The following is a 23,463-nucleotide window of genomic DNA, read 5'->3' as shown; positions in this document are numbered from 1 at the left end:
ACCACTGCTTGTGCTAGAACCATTTTAATATAATTATACATATCTGCCAAATCCAGAAAAGAAAAGGTTTATGCATATATTTCTCTTTTTTTTTTCAATTGCACATCTGCAAGCATTAAAAACAACAATGAATTTCTCATTTTGGAAATTCATGGTCAGAGCAATTGACCAATGTCTTAAATATTTGTCTCTTTATCCCCTCCCCCAACAGTAAGCTATTGTTAAGCAGATGAATTTTAAAAGTCCTTGTGTATTTTTGATCTATTGACAGGGTTTTTTTTCCAAATCTCGTGGTTCATTCATTCATTCAGAGACAGTTTGTTGTAAAAAGGTTTTTGTTTTGTTTTTTATCAGTGCAGTTTACCTCTGGTGAAAGGCAATTTTTTTAAAAAAAGAGAGAGAGAGAAAGGAAGAAAGAAAGAAAAGAGAGAGAAAGAGAAGTGGTCATATGTAATTCACTTGCTCAAATTTCACTGTTAATTATAACCTATTTAAAATCACAGCAGAACCCCCTGCTGGCACGGGGTCTATGGTTGCATACAATACAGGAGATCACAGTTTTAAAGTCTAGCACAGATTAAAAACCACATATGTACCATTTATATAAGACACACACTGATTGTCTCTTAAAAACTACATATTGACTCCTTATGGACATTATTCTTATTTTTTTCCCCTCTTAAATAAAGTAGTGCAGCTAAGACAATCAGACTCACAACCCCACATTGCTCTGAACCGAGTTCTTTCTTTGTGTTGTTTCCTGGATTCTCCTGTGGCCAACTTTGCCAAACGCTGGCTCGGAAGCAATTAAAGGAGCTCAAGAGAGAGAGAGATATAGACATTGTCCTTTTTTTTTTTTGTTTTTTTAAAAAATGTTTTGAACCAAAGGGTTGGATGACAAACTGGGGAGGAGGAGAGAGGAAGGGGTGTGTTTTCTTCCCCATACACACACAAAAAGAAAGAAAAAAGAAAAAAATCTAGACATTTTCCTTTAAAAAAACAAATCACACACACACAACCAATCCAGCCCACCCCACGGAAAACTTGGCCCATAGTTGGAAAGATCTTCCATCCCATTCAGACAAAGGAACTCAACAAATAGGCTAAAACTATGAAGAACATAGTGGGCTGTGAGTCTGCCCCCATAAGGTGTTCTTCCTTCTCTTCCTTTCCAGAGCTTCTGAGCGAGAGATTAAATCGGCAGAATAGATCACGGCACACTGTCTTTCTTGTCTTTTCAGTTGTTTATTTACTTGCGTCCTGCTCGCGTTTCTCTTTTAATTTAAAACCAAAAGACCTGACTACAAGTTGGAATGTTCGACCTGCCATGGGCACTGTCTCGTCTGTCCTGACAACATCTTCACGATCCTTATTGTTATCAACCGTCATCATCGAGCGCAAAAGGGTTCCTAACAGGTCTTCACAAAACCTGGAACTTCCAGGAGGACGTCTGGTCTTTATAATCCAAGCAGTCAGCATTGAAGTTTAGCTTCCAGGAGGCCGTTTGGTCCTTATAATCCAAGCAATCGGTGGTCGAGTTAAACCCCAAACTTGAAGCCCCATAGCCCTGGGTGGAGAGTGAAGCCGGAGACTGGTTGAGATGGCTGGCAACGGCATTGGTGCCCATGGGGCTAAGGGCAGCCCCTGGTCCGGGGAGCTGGTGGTGCATAGGGGTTAGATAAGATCCACAGTCCATCCCTCCAAAATAGGAAGTTGAGCCAGCGTACCCTTGGGTGTAGCCAGAAGCCTGAGTGTAGGTCATAGGGTAAGACCTCTGCATGCATGAAGAAGAGGTGGACAGGGGGTCAGAGAGTGGGGAGATGGAAGCAGGGCTCCAGATGGACACTGGGGCACTGCTGCTGCTGCTGGAGATGGCAGGGACTGAGGTGCTGGTTGGAGGTGTGAACTGCCCACTGGTCCCGCTCTCTGAACTCACTTCTCGGGCTGGAGAGCTCTTCTTCTTCGCGGGCCTCACTTTGTTCTGGCCCCCATTCTGCTGCTGCTGCTGCTGTTGGCGACACTTGGCGCGCCGGTTTTTGAACCACACCTGGAAAACCAATAGGAAAAAGCGGGGACAGAAGAAGAACGCTCATTAGTCATGTAAATCGCAGCAAAGTTGTACGCGACAATGGCTCTGATTTCAAGCTAGAAGGTAGAATTTAAGGGCAGGAGGAATTCCACGGATAAAGGCCACCGCTCTTATCAAATCTCTTTTTTCCTTCCTTCAAAATTCCTTGTGTGCTTTCTTTGAGCGGGTCAAGAGTCAACGTTGGCTCACCACAACACAGTGCGTGGTTTGAATAGCAGGTTTCAGGCAGCAAGGAGCATATTTGTTTCCAAACTTTGCTTTTCGTGACAACTCTAATCCTAAATATGATCAGCTTTGCTCATTGAATGGAAAGTTTACCTTTAGCATACCCTGGACCCTCAAAGCACAGCAGGCTCTGGTGAGAGGCAGACAACACCTACAATTCAACTCAACGAATAACCTGCCTTAATATTTCTTTTGGTCAACTTTTCAGTTAGTCTTCCCAATTTCTTTGCTCCCATCAAAATTCCTTGGGTATTTTTTTGTTTTTACCTAAGCAGGATATTTATTTGTTCAGCTGAAGGAGAAAAATATGGTGATTGCTGTGATGGTAGTGTGGCAACATGGAAGCAAAGCCAGCACATGTCTAGCTTGGAGGCTTCTCAGCCTGCAATTTGAGATTCTGCGATGGTTTATCACCTGCGACTGGTCAATGGGAGCCAAGAGCTGCGGTTTGAGTCAAGGTGACCAAGGATGGTCACCATGAGATTTGAGTCCTCGGCAGCCAGATATGATTTGACTGTTCCATTGTACTCTCCCCCTTCTCTCAGCTTCCTCATATTTGAGACTCCCCAATTACTGGTTTCCTATACCGGGCAAGAGAGGCTCCACAGCCATAATGCAGCAAGGGATCATCCCCATTGCCTGTATCTCAGACCACTGAAAGGAATGTAAGAGTTGGAACCTCCTTTATGGCACCAGCTTGACCTCAGGGATTCCAACCAGTGATTCCAACCACATGTAGATCTAAGCAAACCCAATTGCTTAAGAAGGCCACTTTGGGGAAAGGGTGGGTGGGTGGGGGAGAGGAGAGAAGCCCCTCCCAAGCCCGTGAGCTTGCCAGCTTAGGGTACCCCAAGGACCTCCACTTAAGTCCTATTGAAGTCAAGCCCTTAATTAAAAAGAACAGAGTATTAGAAAGGGAGGGGGGTTTTAACAATTAAAGGAGCAATTGGGTGGGAGGGAAGCAAGCTTGTTCTTTTAAATGAGCTGCATATTCTTTCCTCTTCCAGCCCACCTACAGGATCAGGTCTTTGAATGGGGAGCAACCAGCTAGGAAGCTGAGTAACCCTCTCCCTGCTTCCCCTTCAGAGTCACAGTCGGGTTGGAGTGACATTAAAGGCCTCCATCCGAGGCGCATGCAAGGGAAAGCATTCTCCAGTGGAATCAATGGGATTTGCTTTCAAACAGCCTGGTTTCAAATGGGGCGTGTGCTTGTGTGTGTGCCAGTTCCAGCTTTTCCTCCCTCGAACACAACACCCTTGCACCATTCAAGAGGCGCAGTCCTCTAAAAGGCCACCATGAGTCTCCATGGCTCCCTGATTTCCCAAGGCTAGGTCATGACTTTCTACCGCCCGAAGTTATAAGATGGAGGCTAGGTTTGTGCAGGGCAGCTGTGAGTGGTTGGACAGGATTGTACCATTTTAGACTACGGGGAGAGGGGTGTTCTTTTTAAATGTACCCCAAGTTAATAGAACTTACTGCAAATAGGATAGCTTCCATAGGGATAACTTCAGGAAAGTTTTTAATGTGTGATATTTTAGTGTATTTTTTGTCTTTGTTGGAAGCCGCCCAGAGTGGCTGGGGAAACCCAGCCAGATGGGCAGGGTACAAATAATAAAGAATAATTTATTATTATTATTATTATTATTATTATTATTATTATTATTATTATTATTATATAGGGTGATGGGCAGTGGAGTAGCCCATTGTTTGATGGAAGAATTCTAACACTTTCCCCTGTATGATGAAAAGCTTTCTCTCTCTCTCTCTCTCTCTCTCTCTCTCACACACACACACACACACACACACACACAAAACTTCCTTCTTTCCCTCCCCAGTTAATTCCACCCTTCATCGTAACCTGATTAAAGGGTGGTCACAAGGTACAACTCTACATCACTAACAGCCATTAACACACCCACACCAGCAATTAAAAAAAAAAAATCAGAACTCATTTTCGTATATAACATTCCTCCATCTGTCCTTCCCAAGCCTAGGCCAGTGTTAGGCCAGCTCAAAAGGCCTAGTGGAATGCTTTTAAAGGTAAAGGTAAAGGACCCCTGACAGTTTAAAGGTAAAGGTAAAGGTAAAGGTACCCCTGCCCGTACGGGCCAGTCTTGACAGACTCTGGGGTTGTGCGCCCATCTCACTTAAGAGGCCAGGGGCCAGCGCTGTCCGGAGACACTTCCGGGTCACGTGGCCAGCGTGACATCGCTGCTCTGGCGAGCCAGAGCCGCACACGGAAACGCCGTTTAACTTCCCGCTGGTAAGCGGTCCCTATTTATCTACTTGCACCCGGAGGTGCTTTCGAACTGCTAGGTTGGCAGGCGCTGGGACCGAGCAGCGGGAGCGCACCCCGCCGCAGGGATTCGAACCGCCGACCTTTCGATCGGCAAGTCCTAGGCGCTGAGGCTTTAACCCACAGCGCCACCTGCATCTAACCCCTGTGGGTACCTGCCTAGGTTCAGTAGGAAAAATATTCCACAGCCAGTGTGTCTCCTCCCCCAGAAGGTCCTATTTATTGTAAGTTGCGGAGTCACCGATTTTGTTTAGGGAGGGCAGAACCAAAAGGGTTCTATGATAGAATCCAAATCATGGGCAAGATGGTTCAACACAACCACAGTTTCATGCTGCCATTTTGGTACCTGGGAGAAGAGGGATGCTTCTGCCTGACCCCTAAGATATGTAACAAAGGCGTCAGAAGAGCCTCGCTGAGAAGAGCATTCCACAAATGGGGAGCCACCGCAGAAAAGGCCCATTTTCATATTCCCACCCTCCAGACCTCTCACAGAGGAAGCACACAAAGAAGGGCCTCAGGTGATGATGACGGGGTCTGGGTCGGGTCATGGTACCCCAGGCCATTGCCCACCAGCTGCTTTGCAGTGGTTTCTGCTTGTTTTAATTTTGAATACTAAAAGTTTTGCTTATCAGGAAAAAGAGGAGGAGGAAGGAGGAAAAAAAGAGAGGGAGGAAAGAAGCAGCCGAGAAATGTGTTATATCCTTCCTGCTTTTTCCTCTTCTAAATATTGCTTTTGAATAGCAAAGTAAATGTTGCTTCTTAATATTGTTCTGGGCTGCAAGCATTTTAAATGTTTGGCATCATAGCCTACTGAGGCACTGCTGCTTTTTAAAAAAGAAATAAATTTGGTGCTGCATAATCATGCTAAGTTCGCTTTACTCATTGTGTGATTTACCGTATTTTTTGCTCTATAAGACTCACTTTTTCCCTCCTAAAAAGGAAGGGGAAATGTGTGTGCGTCTTATGGAGCGAATGCAGGCTGCGCAGCTATCCCAGAAACCAGAACAGCAAGAGGGATTGCTGCTTTCACTGCACAGCGATCCCTCTTGATGTTCTGGCTTCTGAGATTCAGAATATTTTTTTTCTTGTTTTCCTCCTCCAAAAACTAGGTGCGTCTTGTGGTCTGGTGCATCTTATAGAGCGAAAAATACGGTATATTGTTGTCCACATTGATCAGTTCTAAATAGAAAACCCCAAAATAAATAAATGTAAGTCCTACTAATGTTGCAAATGTTAGGCAGATTTGTCTTTAAAGAAAGCAGCCACATCCCATTAACCTCTTACTTATTTCTTTGATTGCTCAGCCACCTAATACAAAAATAGCATCTAGGCAAAAATACACAGAATTAAAAGCGTGCTGATTTGTGGTCAACCCTTCGGAGCAGGTGATATTCCACAGTCACTGGACCACAGTGGCTTCAGAGCTGCAACACTAAGGACAGATGCCTGCCTGGTTGGCCACCTCGCTCCCCAAATTTCTCTCTAGCGGCTCATCCTCTGTTCCCCCCATCAATTTCTCCCAGGAAACCCGAACTTCAGAGCTGAATTAGAATAAATGGCAATTTATTCTGCAGAGTGCCATCTGTTCTGATCTGATGCTAAAAAACAGAAGGGTAGACAAGCCCTGAGTGTAACAGGACTTCTCTTTGCTGCTTCATCTATGAGAGAGCATTGAAGAGAAGGCTGCTCTGTTGCAAGAGATCGCCTCTCTTAGCAGTCGGGAAGCCTTGAGCATTTCCATCAAGTGCAACTTCCTCAAGGCATGGAGAACAGCCATTTGCAGAAGGGAGCTTCCCTCTGCAGTCAGTAGAAACTGAACCAGGCACACAGACATCTCCCTTCCCCCCCACCAGGGAAGGAAATGGGTCTTTCTCTGATCCTACAGTACAGATGGTGGGGGAAGACTTCTACAGGTTGTGTCTGTATCATGTTGTGGGTGGCAAGCATGCGTTTCGAAGGCAATGCGTTTTACAAACACGTGTGCCAAAAAGCTGCCATGACTCCTAGCTCTCCGTCTCAGGTGCCATGAGGTTTGTTGCGCATAATGCAAAAAGACCCCCAAGTCTGGTTAATCCCAATGAGGACTAGTGGCCTCTTCATATTAATTACCGTATTTTTTGCTCTATTAGACGCACCAGACCACAAGATGCACCTAGTTTTTGGAGGAGGAAAACAAGAAAAAAAATATTCTGAATCTCAGAAGCCAGAACATCAAGAGGGATCGCTGTGCAGTGAAAGCAGTAATCCCTCTTGCTGTTCTGGCTTCTGGGATAGCTGTGCTCCTGCATTCGCTCCATAAGACGCACACACATTTCCCCTACCTTTTTAGGAGGGAAAAAGTGAGTCTTATAGAGCAAAAAATACGGTAAACCTTCAGCACATTTTTAAAAAATGTAAAACAGAATTGCAGCATGCACGTCACTCATACAGGCACAGTTGTTGGAAAGCTACAACTAGCTGCAGTTTCGGTTGGAGGGCACATGTGTGAAAGTGAAGCGGCCAGCAAATATTTTCCAAGAAATATATTTTGAAAAGGTCAAGCTGGTGCCCTCCAGTTGCATTGGACTACAATTCCCATTAATGATGTGCTGGCTGGGGCTGATGGGAGTTGTAATCCAAAATATTTGGAGGGCACCGGGTTGACAAAGGCTGGAATAGGTATTAAAAATGAAAGCATGAATAAAGGTTTTTAGTAGAACTGATTCCTCTACCTCCCAGTATGGGCTGATTTCTACTACAAACATATTGTGTTTACACCTGTTTAACGTGGTAGTTAACTGTGTTTAATAGGGATGCTAAGGGTCCTTTTTCAGACATACTGTATCTGTATTCCAGTTCCCAGGCTTTCCCAGAGAGAATGAAAGGCTATTAAACCAGTTTAAGTCCATGGTGTAAATTCGCCTTGCTGCTTCCTGTTGCTTAGAATACACTATTAGTGAGAGAGGTGATGTCATCAAGTGTCTCTTAGGGATGGAAGCACATATTTTTTGACATGTGTACCAAGTTTCTTGCAAACATCTAGGCAGCTCAGCCCATAACTACTGAAAAGCAAGCTTCATTGAACTAAGTGGGCTTTGCTTCAAAACTCAGAGCCCTTTCAAAGGGTAAAAATGTATACATGAAAGTCATGGGAAACTTGTATGTAAACTGAATCATGTTATGATCCAGGGGCTTGGAGAGGGCTGGTGTTTGGGAGGAGGGATTTTTTTGGGGTGCGTGTGTCCATACAGCCCTCTCTCTATATATTGCACATATATCCTACGCACAAGTATGACACTGCAGACAAAATGCATCTTCAAAGCATGCATACAGAAAGTGAGCACACATGTGATGGGCTTGCCAGATTCTGAAAAGCAAAAAAGATGACACTATGACGACTCTCATTTTACATACCCCTTACTATATGTGGGCTATAGAAGCTGTGATATATTGCTGAGCGGGGCAGGAGAAGAGAAGAGGAAAGCAAGACTTCAGCCACCAGTTATGTCTATGTCTCATCCAGAAAGCAGAGCTGTAAACATTTTGGCAAATTTGAAAAATCCACCCAGACAGACATTTTATTCCTGAAAAAGAGGGCTTGTCCTGGAAAAAGAGGACGCATGGCAAAACCAGCTATAGTGTAACACTACACTGTAATCTGGATTTAGGCTTAAATTTCTTCTTCATATAACATTTCATTCTGTGTGAATCATTTTTGCATTTATGGTCAACTGCAGGGAGATAGCTTTCCTCCATTACAGAGTTTGCATTTCTCCCAGGACAGCTCCCAAATGACACATGCCACATAGTTCAGCTTTGGGGTCAGACTACCACGGATCCATTTTTGCACCTATTTCATCCAGCAGCAGACACACTCCACTGTAGCCAATGACAAAACAGCCCCCTCCCCAATTTAGTTTTAATAGAGGTGGATTTCACCTGGTTTCAATCAACCCTGTGAAGTGAACAGTGGAGGGAGATCTTTTCTGCTCGCTCGCTCTCTCTCTCTCAAGACGGTTCAGGAATCTGGTGTGAACTCAAAGCGGAATACACAATGTGTGTAGTCATTTGGGGTGGGAGTCAATAATTTAGCATTAGGGTCTCCTTTTATATGACGGAACAGATACAGAGGCCTGTCAACTCAAGGACCAATGGGTTGAGGGACTAAAGGCGATTGGGCTCAATTCTGATCAAAACAGCTGGCGAGGCCAACTAGAGAGTCGAGGGCATGTGTTGCAGCAGCCACCTGGGTCCAGTCTGTACCTGGGTGGGAGAACTACCTGGGAACCACTCGCTCCATGATGGAAGAAAGGAGAGGCATAAACATAAGATGAAAATAAAATATAGAAAGCCACAGAGGGCCTAGGAATTGCCTCCCACATCTGCTCAGTGTAATCCAGCGATTATCACTCTATGATTTAAACATCTTTGCCAGCCTATTTGGTGTTAAATACCACCTGTGGACCATCTTTAGATGGTTTCCCTTTAAAGTATAGCATGCCATGAATTTGAAGTTGTTTGTCCATAGATGTTCCCATAAGTTTAAATCAATATTGTGTTCCATATCCCTAGCTCAACTAAATCACTGATGACTTGACCAACTCCTCCTTCATTTCCTATCCAGTAATAGTTTGTACGTTTTAGAAAGAATTTTAACCTTGCAACCTAATAAATTCATTTCAAACTGTGATCTCTGGTCTGCAAACTCCTCCCCCCCCCCGCCATCTCTGAAGGACCTGCATGTCCCACTGTCCAGAGCACATGGTGGCAGAAGTGGACCACCAGATTTAACACTGAGTGCCCTGGACAGGGCCAGCCCAAGAAATTTTGGACCTCAAAGCAAAGGACCAAAGCATGGATCTTCCTTCAGCACCCGCAGTGGGACAGCAGTCTCCAAGGTACCAACAGACTGTATGGAACACACAGCTCTGTCCTCCAACAGAAGAAAATGACCCTGATCCAGGCATAGGCAAACTCAACCCTCCAGATGTTTTGGGACTACAACTCCCATCATCCCTAGCTAACAGGACCAGCTGTCAGGGATGATGGGAATTGTAGTCTCAAAACATCTGGAGGGCCAAGTTTGCCTTTGCCTGTCCTGATCCCTAGGGCTTAGGAGGAACAGCCAGGAGGCTGCTCTCACTGCCTGCCCCATGCCCACCAGAACTTGCTACCTGTAGCAGTTGCCTCTCCTTGTCTCATGGTAGGGCCAGCCCCTGGCTCTGGGCAGAGCGCGCAAAATCAACCCTGGCTCCTGCTGCACAACAAGTTCATCTATAGGTTATATACATTTGCAGTCATTTGCAAATCACTCCAACCCGCTACTCCTTTCAATACATGCAGAAATCATCCTAGATTTAAACTCTCTCTTTTTTTAAATGTAGTGTCTTAAGAGGTGGGAATAAAATCAAGAGCTTGGGGGCGGGCGAAGGGGGGGAGGGAGAGCATGCTGGGTTTGTACTTTCAAGGTCTACATTTCAGGGGGGTCATCTGGGGAGATTTGATGGGTGCCCCTCCCCACCCTGTGTTTCAGGAGTTAGCTGGATGAATGGCTACTTAGCTTTCTTCTCTTATAATCAATTAAATGTGTGAGTTTTCTTTTTCTAAAAATAGGCAGGTTACAAAACGTGAACGAGTAACCCTGCTGTAAGTTGTGTGAGGTTTGGGAAAGGAATCAAAGATTCCAAAATTGATTTTTTTTGTTGTTGCTGTATTTTAACTTTTATATGCTGCTTTTCCTTTGTTGTGGAACACCAAGGTAGCATCTTGATGTGGTTTCCAGGTAGGCACTGGCCAGCCCCAGATCTTATTAATAACAGCAAAGCAAAACCGTGACCTCGTGTGCCTTCAGATTGTGGGCATATCTGGTTAAAGCCTAGCTGAGACTCTTCCACCTCACCCTCCTGGAAATCAGACGGCACCCTGGTCCATCAAACTCAAGCCACCCTGAAGACCCACACAAGTTCTTCTGAATGGTAACCACATGTCCTACTGCACAGGACTGTTGTATGTGAGGAGGGAGAGGCAGGAAGAGAGACGAAGGCCTACCAAATTTATCTCTCCCCTATTCAAACCTCTTGACTGCTGTCCACCACACTAATCTGAAATGGGTGTGTGTCCCCTGTTTAATCTGCCTTCACTTTTTTTGGAGTGTGTATGGTACACTGGAAGCAAGGACTATTGGGGATGGTCCGCAGCCAAGTGGTACAGCATCTGATCTATATGCAGAAGGTCCCAGGTTCAGGCATCCCCAGGCAGGGCTGGGAGTGTCTCCTGCCTGAAACCCTGGAGAGCTGCTGCCAGTCAGTGTAGGCAATATAGAGCTAGATGGACCAGTGGTCTGATTCCGTATAAGACGACATCCTATGCTTCCTCGCTTTGTTCCATCCATGCCTTTAGGGTGCTAGAGAAGGGAACATTGTCTACTGCACTGACCGGTGGAGGCAGTTTCACGCAGGAGTCTCTCTCCCCCCTGGAGGTGCCGGGATTTGAACCCGGGACTTCCCACAAGCAAGGCAGATGCTCTACCTCTGAGCTATGGCCCTTCAGACAGGGAGAGCCCTAACCCCACAAGCAGCAGCGCAGCCGCCGCCACCTCCTCGGCTTACCTGGACTCTGGACTCGGGGAGATTGATTTTGAGCGCAACCTCCTCTCGCATGAAGATGTCCGGGTAGCGGGTCTTGGCGAAGAGAGCCTCCAAGACGTCCAGCTGCGCCCGGGTGAAAGTGGTGCGCTCCCTCCGCTGCTTCCGAGGGGTGGCTGGGGAAAGAAAACGACCACAGGGGTTCAGGAGAAGAAGCCAGCGAGACCACCCCCACCCCCACTCCACCCGACTGGCAAACTCGCCTCGTGCGCGCGCACGTGCCCATCCACAAGACCGTTAAGCCGGAGGCTTTGGGCAATCCCGAGGCCAAACACGTTTCCCACGGGAACGAGTCCCCACCCGGAACGCCAGGAGGCTTCTTCTAGAGTAAACACGAGGCTCGCGGCAGGGCTCCGACTGCACGTCTACTCAAGGGTAAGCTGCAGGGAATTCACTAGGATTTCCTAACAAGGAAGAGCGCCTAGGACCGCTTCATGCCGTCGCGATCCTTACGCATGTCCCACCGGCTTTCAAGGGGAGGCGCTCGGCTTCCTCGCAGATCTGCGCGCACAGAGAGGAAAACCACGTTCCCCGGGGTGGGTGGGAATCCCTGGAGAGAAGTAGAGACTCCCCTCGGCTTAATAGGATCGGGCTGTGCGGCCAACCCGGGGAGAGAAAGCCCTACTTAAGGGAACAGGACTTACTCCCGAGTAAACATGCCCGGGAGATGGGGTTCTAGCACAAGTCTAACCTTAACTCCTAAGGTCCTGTTAGGTGGGCCTGGTGAACAGAGGAGGTGCGCGTCTACTCGGAAGTATGTCCTGTTGAGTTTAATGAGATTTACTCCCAGGTAAGTGTGTACGGGATTGCACCCTGATTTCAGCAGACCCGAGGAGCCTCAATGAGCGACGCCGAGCGCCTTACTCATAAGTAAGCCGCGCGGATTTCAGTGGAGCCCAAAGCAGTCTTGGAGCGAAGGAAAGGGAAAAAATCCCACCAATAATTGGGTTCGGGGCAACCTCCGGCCTAGGGCTAGAGCTCAGAACTTAGGCTACAATCCTCCCGCCCTGAAACAAACTTGAGCACAAACAAGACCGGACTCGCATTTGGAGGAAGCCCGCTTCCATTCGGGCTAAGAGGCATTCGCGGATGACGGATCTTATCACCGCGGCTGCAGAATTCTCTTAAGCCCTTCTCTACCCGAAACAAGCCCTCAGCCCTTCTCCGTCCAAATTGAAGTACCCCCCCCACCCCGCGCAGGGTCACCATCTCCAGGTCCTTAAGTTTGGAGCCCCCATCCTCCCCAAGCAAAGCTGTCAGAATCAAAATAAAAAACATAAATAAATAAAATAAATCCCTGCTAAGTCTCCGGGAACGCGCCGTCCAGGAAACCCACAAAGTTGGCGCACCTAGGGGAAATGGAATGCTAATTTTGGGGAGATGGGATGGAGAGAGTGGGGAGATTCTCCTTTGGGCGCTTAAACATATGTGCCGTCGGAAGTCGTTTCTGAAGCCTGGGAAGTAAGATTGCAGGCAGCCACAACTCCAGAATCTAGCCGGGATTCCCCCCCCCCCGCCCAAAGTACCCTCTGGAAACTCCAACATGCTTTCCAGAATTTCTCTCCATCATTCCCTGTCCCGATTCCCTGAATGGAAGCCCCCGGTTTGGTTTGGTTTTTTGCTTACCTGGGTACCCGACGGACGGATGCAGAAGATCCATCCCGGAGGTGGTGAGGCTCAGCCCGTTGACAGCGTAAGGTGGTTGCTTAAGATAAGACATCATGCTAAAGTTGGGGCGGGGTGGAGGAAAGATGGCCAAAATTCCGGGGTGGGGATGGGAAGAGGGGACCGGATCCTCCTCTCCCGCCTTCTGGGTTTCCTTCAGGAGCCTGGCGGGCGGAGAAGTCCTCGGAAGGAAGACTGGAGCTCCCGGGTCTACTGGTTTTCAAAAAGAGGGGGAAGAGGGGAGAAGGAAAGAAAGAAAGAACGAAATAAATAAAAAGAAAGAGCGAAAGAGATGAAGGGGCTGCTAGCGGGGGGAGGAAAGAAAAGGTCCCTTTAAGGATCTCTTGCAAGATGGATTGAAAAGAGGCGCCGTCGAGGAAAACTGCTTGCAAAACCGCCAGATGCGCACTGCGGGCGCATCACTTGGCGTGGCTGCCCAGCGGTCCTTCCCCCCCCCCCCCCGCGCAAAAGTTACAGTGCATATATACAGTAATTGCCTCCTTCTTTAGGAACACCCCCTACACACACACACACACACACACAACTCATGGCTACACCGGATTGCTATGGGAGGGGGGGGGGCATTCGCCTGCGCTTCCCCGGGCTTAGCAAGTAGTTCATTGTCTCCGACCAAACTTGATTGGGGCCCATTTCGCAGACACAAAGAACTCCTTGGCTAAATAAATAAGGCCGCTAACAAAGCCTCTCTCCAGCCCCCAGCCCCCCACCCCTTCCACGTTTTCCTCGACGACAAAAGAGCGTATCTGTTGTCCGGACCCCACCTCCCCCCCCCCACAAGCTTTTTAATTACCCCGGATTTTGCAATTGCAAGGGAAGAAGCAACCCCCGAAAAAAGTTTAGAATTAAAATGCCCACTTTAAGAGAAGATCTAAGCTGGGGTTGAAAAGCAAAGGGGGGGGGACGCCTCCCCTGCACCACCAGCCCCTCTATCATTGCATGCCTGAAGTGATTTCTTTCAGCAATTTCCCCCTAATTAGCACTTGGGCTAATTAGATTTAGAGGCAAAAAAAAAAAGAAAGAAAAAAAGACCCCCAGTTTTCCAAGACATTTGGAAATACTGGGAGGGGGGGGAGCTTGTTGCAAGCTAAACAAACAAGTAATTAACTTTTGCAAGAAGTGGGAAAATCTTTTTCTTTTCTTTCCCCTCCAGTTATCTTTGGCGAAGGGGGTACCTTAATTGGGAGGATTAGAACCTGTGTGTGAGAAGCAGGAAATCAGAGATGCCGGGCGCCCTCCCTCTTCCCAATTTCGGTTTGGAGACCAATCCACAAAGATAAGGGAACTTGCACCGCTGCATTGTCCGTTCCTTCGCCCGCCCCCCCCCATTCTCTCCCCGCCCTCCAGCGGCCTTTCGGAGGTGTGTGTGTTTATTCGTTTTAACACCTATTTGGATGTCAGCCGCCCTTTGAACCGCCCTCCCCGCAAAGTCCGATTGATTCCGTCTCCCCGCCGCTAAAGCGTCTCAGTATTCCGAAAGGTGATGCTAACCATTCCTGACAGATCCAGTCCTTGAGCATTTGAAGGAAGGAGATCGGTGACTCCAAGGATCTAATGAGCTCGAAATTTGAAGAGAATGAGGAGGTTGGACCGCTTGCCCCCCGCCCCGCTCGTCCAGGAAATAAAGAATTTTGTGGACGGCTCGCTGTTTATAAATCGTTCTTATCTAATTTCTGTATTTTCGTTTCTCCGTGGAGGAAAGGCGAGGTTATTTCATTCTCACCTGCACAGCCCTGCGAGGTTAGGCGGAGAGAGAGTTTTGAACTCAGATCTCCCAACATTATCACCACAATCTCTCCCACCCACCCCCAAGTTTAGCAGACTTCATGAACTTGCTTCAACCCTTCCCAAGACAATCTTATAAAAACCGCTTCCATTACTGGGAGTTTACAGCCACCCTAAATTGTTCCCACTTTAACAGGAGGTCCAGATTCCAAATGGAAATCCTGCTTCGTTTCTGTCCGCCCCCCATCCGCTCTGAGCTATGTAGGCCAGCCATAAGGAACGTTTACTCGGGAGCAAAAGCCCTTTGACCTCAATGACATTGATCTGCAAGTTAAGCGTGACTAGAATAGCAGGAGTTTACGCCTAAAATGAGTTTAATGCATTTTGTAAAACTTCCTTGCAAGGGAAAGCTACATGCCTTACCTCCGCCCGAGGTTTACGGGACTTACTTCGGAGTAAGGATGCAGAGGCTTGGGCTGCACATCTATTCGAGTCTGCCACCGCCCTTCCTTACAGCCCCGATCCATTTATACAGAGGTAAATCCTTCCCAGGCGGGTGACTCGCAAAAGCCTCATTAGAATCAAACGAAACCCCCGCGAGGAACTGGATAATGACGCCATCTCTGGGAAAGCGAAGCCTGGAACTTAGGCCGATGACGTCACGAAACGCACACACACACACACACACACACACGCGACAGAATCAACGCCCCAACCTGCGCGCCGTTCTGAACATACACCGGACCCGAGTCCACGCGTGTTTATTCCAACGGACGCGGGCCCATACAGACGACCACAAGAATCCCAAAGGAAATTCTCTCTGGGGGAACGTGCACGTCCGTATGCTCCGGCCCACAAGCAAAGGGGTCTTTTGCGGCAACCGCACATCAGGCGCCTGAGGCGCTAAAATGGTTTCCCGCATCCACGCTGTGGCGGGGCTGATTCTCACGTAGGGAGGGCAAGATATCGCAGCCTTACTTTGGAAGGAATGCGCCCCTATATCCAAGGAAGGTTCTTCCGAGATCCTGGCGCAACGCGGTCCTCCACACACACTCCTGTGGCTAGGAGTCTCCATTCATGCACCAGAGGTTTCATCAGGTTAAACGCGTGAGGAACCCATTCAGTCGACCAACTCTGCACTGGAGAACCCAGGCTGGAGGGGAAACGCCGATTAAGTAATGGTCTCCCCGCCCCCTCAAGATGTTAAGCAATTCGCTCAAATTTAAAGTGAAAAGGATCGCAGCGAGCCCTGAAAGAAGTATTAATTGGAAGCTCAGGTCTCAGGGAGCCAGGATGTGGGGAAATGCGGCTTAGAGTCCTGCAGGAATATCTCTGTATAGGGAAATGCATAGCATCCGATCGCCTGCGGTGTATTAATTTTGCCAGAAACTATTAAGCTAGTATAGGCAAACTGTTAGCCCATTTAAAAAAAACCCAAAAGCCGTATTAGACACTGCTTTGTGATATTTTGGTCGATCTAATAAAGGGATCAGCCTCTAATGTGGATTTTAAAATATATACCTACCTAAACATAAAGGAAGACGCGCATTTTCTTTTTGTCTTAAGAATTAAAAATGAGAGAGGCAGCCGATTAATGGCAACTGTTTCTAAATATATATGGGCCAACCAGCTAAAACTAAGAGTCCTCCAATCAGTGGGAAAGAATTCGGCAGGCGTTTAAGTTTCCCCACTGAAATCAAAAGGGCAAGTTTTTGGGCTGGGGAGGGGGAGAGAAAGTTCCCAGCTTAATTTTGCAACAATTTTGCCTGGCCTAGCAAGTGCATTTGCCTTAATACGCATTTTACAAATTCTATTTCTGTTATTCAGAAGCTCCACAATGCCCAATGGAGATATCTGAGCTTACTAGGGAGTCCAATCCCATACTTGTTATAAAATCTAAATTCATTTGGAAGTTAGTATTATTTATAAGTAAGGAAAATGTCTTTAGGGTGGTAAAGTGCTTGTAAAATCAACTTCTCCCTCCCTTTTTTAAATTAAACAGATATAATTATATAATTCTTTTTTTAAAAAAACAACAATACTTGAGAAAGTTAAGGTATTTAACGCTGATCTCCAAAGAACATTAGAGCACACATATAGGACACCTGCGCTGTTGTTCATTTATTTTATAGCTATCCAGATCCATTTAAGTCAATCTCAGTTTTACAATTAATTTCAGTGATTTAACACCTTAGTACACGTACCCGGGAGTAAACCCTACTGAACGGAGTAAACCTCTGAGTAAACATGCCCAGAGATCGGGGTGCAATTTTTTTATTATTATCACTGTATTATTATTAACGACAGTCAGTCATCGGCAGCTGAGCTTGTGTCAGCTACACAATTATTACAGCGCCCAGGATCAGCTCAAAGGAAGCGCGTTGAAGCCGCTTTAATCGCTACTAATTATCGGCGCAATCCTCTCAGTGTTTACTCGGAAATCCGTCCCACCCAGTCCAACTGCGTTTACTCCCTTGTAAGTGCGTCTTAGGGTTGCAGTTTAAGGCTGCGATTCTGTGCACACTTGACAAGGAACACAGCAGGACTTACTTCTGAGTAAGCATGGATACGTTTGCGCTGCAATCCTAGCCGCGCTTGCTCGGGAGTAAGCCCCATTGAACTAGGTGGAGCTAACTTCTGAGTAAATATGCATCGGGTGGAGATCCCCTTTGGGTCTTTCGGGTCCGCCGCTCCCCAAACCCAATACTTTTTTTTAACCAAAGGCTAGTTAGAGAGAGATATACAGGATAAGTTTCGAAGTGCCCATCGTGTTGAGTCGCTATTTTTAAAAAAGTCAGATCCTGTTTTCACGGCCTCCAAACTCTCCTCAAGTTTCCTTTAGAAACAGCATGCAAACCTTTTAGCTCTGGACCCGATCCAGCCCCCAGTCAAGCGTGTTGAAGCACCATTTATTTCACCGGGGGAGGGGAGAGAACCACGTGCTCCAGAAATCCACTAGATTTCACCTAAAGAAGTGATTTCCTTTTAAAGAGGAATCCTTTCCTCTGGTAACCAGACACGCGCGCACACTTTTCCCACGGAGTGGAAACAAGACACTTGCTTTTGCGCGCCGAGGCTGCGACCCCAAGTACACCTTACTCTCGAGCAAGCCTCCTTGACACCCATGATTCTTCTGAGTAATCACCCTTCGGCTGGCGCGACTAAAACTAATGGAGACAAAGAGACGCTCTCAGTTTTGCAAAGCTTTCGGGAGTGAAAACTTTTCCCTCGCCTTCCCTACCTGATCCGAAGTCAAGCCCGTTTAAGCAAAGGACGAGTGAGCTGGCTTGTCTGGCCTTGTCCACTGAAGACGTGGATCTAACGGCTGTTCCGTGCAATCTGTCGCTTCAGCCTCTCCCTCTCCTCACCCCCCCTCTCCAGACCCCCCCCCCCCTCCTCAAGGACCCCATGTACCAGTTGCTCTGTCCCTGCTCAATTATAATTACCCCGTCCAAGAATTAATTATAATAAATGTTTTCTTGATAAACTAACGAGATAATCCGGGCGGCACACGTTCCTTAATTACGGGACGCCTGCAACAGCTCTCAGGATCATTTGGGTTGATTAATTTTCTGCATGGTGACGATGAAAGAAAACATTATATAGACTGGCAGAGGGGCGAGCCTAGAGCACACCAGGTCCGTAAGCAGTTGGAGACCCCGCGTTCCACTCCATGCTTCTTTGCAGACACAAATACTTCCGAGAAGGAAAACAACAACAAAACAAAAAACAGCATATGAATGCAAAGTCCTCTCTCCCCCTCCCCCACTTCTCTTCTCTTCACTCCTTTCACAAATGCATACACCGATCTTTTTCTCAAAACCGAATTTCAACCGCGCGAATATTCCTAACCCTGGGCCTTCCCATAGTTCTGGATTCCGCGCAACCACTTTCGCACTTCTTTCCTGGGGTGGGGAGGAAGAGGAAGAAGGCGTCAGAAGTTCCCTATCCCCCCAAAAAAATTGTTTGGGGTCTTCGAAAGCCCTTCGGGCTGAAAATCTGGGAAGCCCCAAACGGGAGGGTGGGCGCTCTGATCTACACAGAGCGTCGTTCGTTCCGAATTAGTCAATTCGGTTTTTCCCCAGGGCGTTTGCTATTTGCTAAAGCAGGCTTATTTCGGCGTAGGCTGCAAACTCTGTTTATCCACTTTCTTGGGAGTAAACTCCACTGAACTCCGAGCGAGAAGATGCACATCTTAGATCCTTCGGTCCTCAAAAAATCCCAAGATCCGTTTGTTGATGGGAACAGAGGAGACGTGGGTCGAACCCGAAAGTGGGTCTCTCTGCTCGCTTAACTAGGACGTGGGTTTCGGAGGACATGGCTGACCCACGCTCTCACAACGAGAGGAAGCCCCATTGCTTTTACCTCCGAGTAAACGTGAGTAGGCTTGGCCTCCCTCGGGCCCTTTGCATTAGGACTTAAAACACCACCCAAGATTTGGAAAGTCAAATCCCACTAGGGCGCAGAAGGCGCGGGCCACGATCCCAAACGCCTCTCATGCTCTCCCTGCAATAAGAACCAATCTGAAATGGGCGGGCTCTCCAGGGAATGATGCTTAGAACCGTGGCAGTTTCCAATAGGATATACTGCTTTTTAAAAAAAGTTGAAGCACCTAAGAGCACAGAGTATATTTTATTTTTCCTTTACAAAAAAGAGAAGTTTATCTGCCCAATCCATGTATTTATATTCAGCCTTATAGCTGTGCCAATGAACGCGAGAATTTACAAGGCAAACCGATTATAATAAATAAGCTTTCATTTAAGGTAAACATATACGACTCCGATATTTTTGCATAGATGCGTGCGTCCGATTCCACACGTCCAACACAAGCATGAAATACTTTCTAGCCCAATCCTCCGGACGCTGACTCAGAAGGAAGCCCAACTGAATTCAGGGGGAGTTACTCCCAGGGAAGCGCGCACTGGGATTGCAAACCCAAGACTTACGTGGAAGCAACGGAGCTGCGCGCTTAAGAGCGTGTTTGCTTTAAAATAGAAAACACAAATAAGCCTTCGGGCAACAAAAATATTTTGCCCATTCCATACTCTAAACTTCCTATTTTTTTTAATTAAAAAGAAAGAGGAGGAAATATCTCCCTGCTCACACGTTCAGGAGCTACTTCTAGGAAAACATTTAGACCTATTCGGTGATTTTTTAAAGGAAATGCTGGATCGCCTGCCTGTGTCTCAAAAGCGCGTTACGCGCGCGTGCATTGCTCGGAGACAAATGCTAGGCCCAGGCGAAGCAGGGCAGGAGGCGCCCGCGATCCTTCGCGCGTTTACTCCGCCGCAGCGCCCCCCTCCCAGCCCCACACAAGGGAGACGATCCCCGGGACTCCACCCCACTGACGCCAAGGGGGCTTCCTTCTAAGCAAACCAAACTGGATCCGGGTGAGATGAGGAACGGTTGCCTGACGCTCCCCAGGAGAAAGAATCTGGGTCCGTTATCACGAGCGCTTTCTCAGGGTCAAACCAGGCGCGGCGAAGGGTGGTGCTGTTTTTTTGCGCAAGCACAAGAGAAATAAAAACGGCTTTTCTGGTCCGCATGGAATATCTTTCCCCACCCACCATAAGAGAGAGAGAGAAAGAAAGAGAAAGTCAGGCTTAGGGGGTCTCCATTTTTCCCATGCGCGCCTTGTCTTGCCTGCTTCAGAGTGTTGTGCGACCCCAAAGCTTGCTACCTTAGCAATACCCGTAGTCCATGAAACCAACGAAGGCACGAAAGATAAAACGGGGAGGGGGGAGTCTCTCCACCACGTTGGTTCCTACCTGGCCAGCCCCCACCTCTCTGAACTTTACCCGCCCCCTCCCCAACTACCCCTTTCTAGCTCAACTCTCTCCCATTTTAACCCAACTCTCCATTCTTAGAGTCTCCTTCGCGCGTTTCGAAGACCCAGCGCCGAGTTGGCCAAACGACCCCCGCTCCCCCCACCCCCGACTAGCGATCGGAGTCTCAGGGAGAAACCGGTTTCTCAGTAACCCGGGAGCCGGGTGGATTTAATTCCCAAAGAAAGGAAGAAAAATAAATATTGGATTCACAGCATGCCAGCTAAGCCGCAAACTTTACAGCGAAACCGTTTTCGCACCCCACCCCTTACTCCGGAGGGACGGTGGTCGCAAATCTATTTTGTGTACACTGACTGGGAGAGAAGCCTATTGAATTCAGGGAGATTTACTTCTGGGTAAACAAGGGCAGCATTGGTCTGAGGCGTGAGTAAACCTAAGTGCTTGCTGAGAAGTTGCTTTTGGATTAACAGTCCGCCCCGCGCCCCCTCCCCCCCCCCAAAAAAAATCCCCGCTTTATATCTCTTGCATTTTCATTCGGAATGGAAATTCTGGTTTATTTTTTTATTTCCACCGCCCCCGAGAAAAGAAAAGCAATTAACCCAGAAGGCCCAGGCGGAGCCAAAGAGGCTTAAAAAAGAAAACAAAAATAGAATAAACACACTGTGTGCTTATTTCAAGTCGTTCTGCAAAACGGAATCGAAATAATAAGGTGACATTTTAACGACTTTTTAGGAAAACAAACAAAATATCTCTAGAACTCTATAGCCGAGATACGTTTGGTACTGTTGTAATTCCAGGGAAAAGAGCTAACCGCTTCTTTAAAAAAAACAAACGAACAAACATATACACATGCCCTTTTCTCTAAGGAATGATAGAGGAAAGTCCGATTAAATTAAAATGCAACTTACTTTTTTTTAACGCTTCGTGGTTTTAAAAGGGAGGAAACTCTTAACGTTCCGGTTAAAGCGTTATTTTAAAATGAAATTAACAAGATATAAAACATCAATCCTTTTTTTTTTAAAAAAAAGGTAACAGATAGATTTCTTACTTACCTTAAAGCTTCAAGAAAATCTGTACGTTAAAAAAAAGCAGGGGCAAAACAACGCGGCCGAGTTATCCCAGTTCGTCAAAGCCAGAGTTTGTTCTTCCTACAAAAGAGAGCACAAGGAAGAGCGTTAGACACCTTCCGCTTTCTTCAAGAAGTAAAAAAGCTGTATTTTAAATTTAGTTATTATTGTGATCATTGGGGGGAAGGAAGAGGAGGGTTTGCAAAATATGCTACCTGATTCTTAAACAATATATATTTTTTTTTGAAAAAAAAATAAAAAGCACCCCCAAGCACCCCCACAACCCCCCCTCTGGACAGTGGAGGGGCGTCGTGGCAGGTTGCGCTGGAGTAAGATTTGACTTTTTGAATAATGGTGGCGGAACGCTGGAAGGGCTCTCTCTCTCTCTCTCTTTCTCTCTCTCTCTCCCTCGTTCCCTCTCCCGGGTTGGTTTGCTGCGAAAGCGCCTGTCGGGCAACTTTTTTGACGCGGGCTCTCCAACCAATGGCAAGCAGGGAATGATTGACACATCTAAGCCAGAGGGAAGAGAATAAAAACAGACAACAGGGGGAAGAGGAAAAACAGGGCACAGCGTCGCCAGGGGGGCAATCAGACAACAAATAGCAGCTACTTTTAAAGAACACACACACACACACACACACACACACACACACACACACACACAAAAATATGTGTGTGTGTGTCATATATATATGAGAAATGCTACCCCCCCCCCATTCTAAAACACACATGCACATATTCTGGGGGGAAGAAGTCAAAGGACCTTGCAGTTCCCGGGGGGGGGGTGAGCCAGGCTCGAGTTACCCTATTGCTATGGGGCAGAGAAAGGGAAGAAGAAAATGGAAGGGAAGGGGGGGGCGAGGGAGATGGGGACGATTAGCACCTCGGTAATGTAAGTAAATATCAGAAAGTGAGGTGTGTGGGAAGGAATCTAGCTGGCAAAAAAAAAAAAAAAAAAAAGGCAGAAGAAAGTGCAACATCGAAAACCACCAAGATAATCGTATCGGTTTATTTGCATGCATTTGTTTATTCTTTGTGAACCGCCTTGGGGCCTTTTGGGGGGAAAGGCGGCATACAAAGAAACAATAAAATAAGGTTTGTGAAGGAAGGAAGGAAGGAAGGAAGGAAGGAAGGAAGGAAGGAAGGGGTACGCATATCACGAAGACTTTCGAGTGTGTGTGTGTGGACACGGAGTTTAGGTCCTGCAAGTATTTCCGGAGTGGAGACAGCAACGCTGGAGGCCGAAAGAGTGGCTGGGGAAACCCAGTCAGATGGTTCAGGGTATAAATAATAAAATTATTAAAGGCCCCACAGGTTCGAGTCAAGCCGCAGTTCCATTTGACTTCATTACAGTGGTACCTCGGGTTAAAAACTTAATTCGTTCCGGAGGTCCGTTTTTAACCTGAAACTGTTCTTAATCTGAGGTACCACTTTAGCTAATGGGGCCTCCCGCTGCCACCGCGCGATTTCTGTTCTCATCCCGAAGCAAAGTTATTAACCCGAGGTACTGTTTCGGGGTTAGCGGAGTCTGTAACCTGAAGCGTCTGTAACCTGAAGCGTCCGTAACCCGAGGTACCACTGTATTCTAAAGCTGCGGATTTCCATGGATACCAATATTGATGGGGGACACTTGGCTTAGTAGCAGTGCGTGTGGAAAGGATCTAGGCGTCTTGGTGGACCACAAGCTTAACATGAGTGCACAGTGTGGTGCAGCAGCAAAAAAGGCCAACGCTATTCTAGGCTGCATCAACAGAAGTACAGTGCTCAAGGGAAGTAATAACTCTAACTCTATTCTGCCTTAGTTGGACTACGCCTGGAAGACCGTGGCGGACTCTCCTTCCTTGGAGGTTTAGACGCAGAGGTTGGATGGCCTCAGTTCACATTATTTGGGGGATGGGGGTGGAAGTGGGTGCCCCCCCGGACCTTTTTGAAAAAGTCCACCAAGCGAAAGAGGAAGGTCACGCTCGGC

The 23,463-nt window shown here is 47.3% G+C and overlaps 1 protein-coding gene across 4 annotated transcripts; it reads right to left on the bottom strand.

Annotated features, from left to right (window-relative positions):
- Positions 1-21,909, bottom strand: OTX2 (orthodenticle homeobox 2). 4 transcript variants are annotated; one of them, XM_079959835.1, is made up of 5 exons: positions 21,710-21,909; positions 21,476-21,575; positions 12,860-13,111; positions 11,198-11,349; positions 1-2,047 (listed from the first exon to the last, which is right to left on the bottom strand). In XM_079959835.1, the coding sequence occupies exons 3-5, from the start codon at positions 12,954-12,956 to the stop codon at positions 1,421-1,423; spliced, it is 876 nt and encodes a 291-aa protein (XP_079815961.1). In that variant the 5' UTR covers positions 12,957-13,111; positions 21,476-21,575; positions 21,710-21,909; the 3' UTR covers positions 1-1,420. The 4 variants fall into 4 exon arrangements, with proteins under 4 accessions (XP_079815961.1, XP_079815962.1, XP_079815963.1 ...); XM_079959836.1 differs by having other exon boundaries at positions 21,480-21,575; XM_079959837.1 differs by having other exon boundaries at positions 12,860-13,108; positions 21,480-21,575.
- Between the last annotated feature and the right edge of the window lie 1,554 nt (positions 21,910-23,463).

This window comes from Podarcis cretensis, assembly GCF_951804945.1.
Source record: "Podarcis cretensis genome assembly, chromosome: 1".
Lineage (NCBI taxonomy): Eukaryota > Metazoa > Chordata > Lepidosauria > Squamata > Lacertidae > Podarcis > Podarcis cretensis.
Note: the sequence above shows the minus strand (reverse complement) of the source record. Positions and strands in the feature narration are given on the sequence as shown.

Bases quoted from the DNA above. Each gene is read 5' to 3' on its own strand.
- OTX2 (XM_079959835.1), bottom strand. From the start codon at position 12,956: ATGATGTCTTATCTTAAGCAACCACCTTACGCTGTCAACGGGCTGAGC. The intron at 11,350-12,859 runs GTAAGCAAAAAA...TTCTTTCCCCAG, and splicing joins TCCGTCCGTCGGGTACCCAG to CCACCCCTCGGAAGCAGCGG. The intron at 2,048-11,197 runs GTAAGCCGAGGA...TTGGTTTTCCAG, and splicing joins TCCCCGAGTCCAGAGTCCAG to GTGTGGTTCAAAAACCGGCG.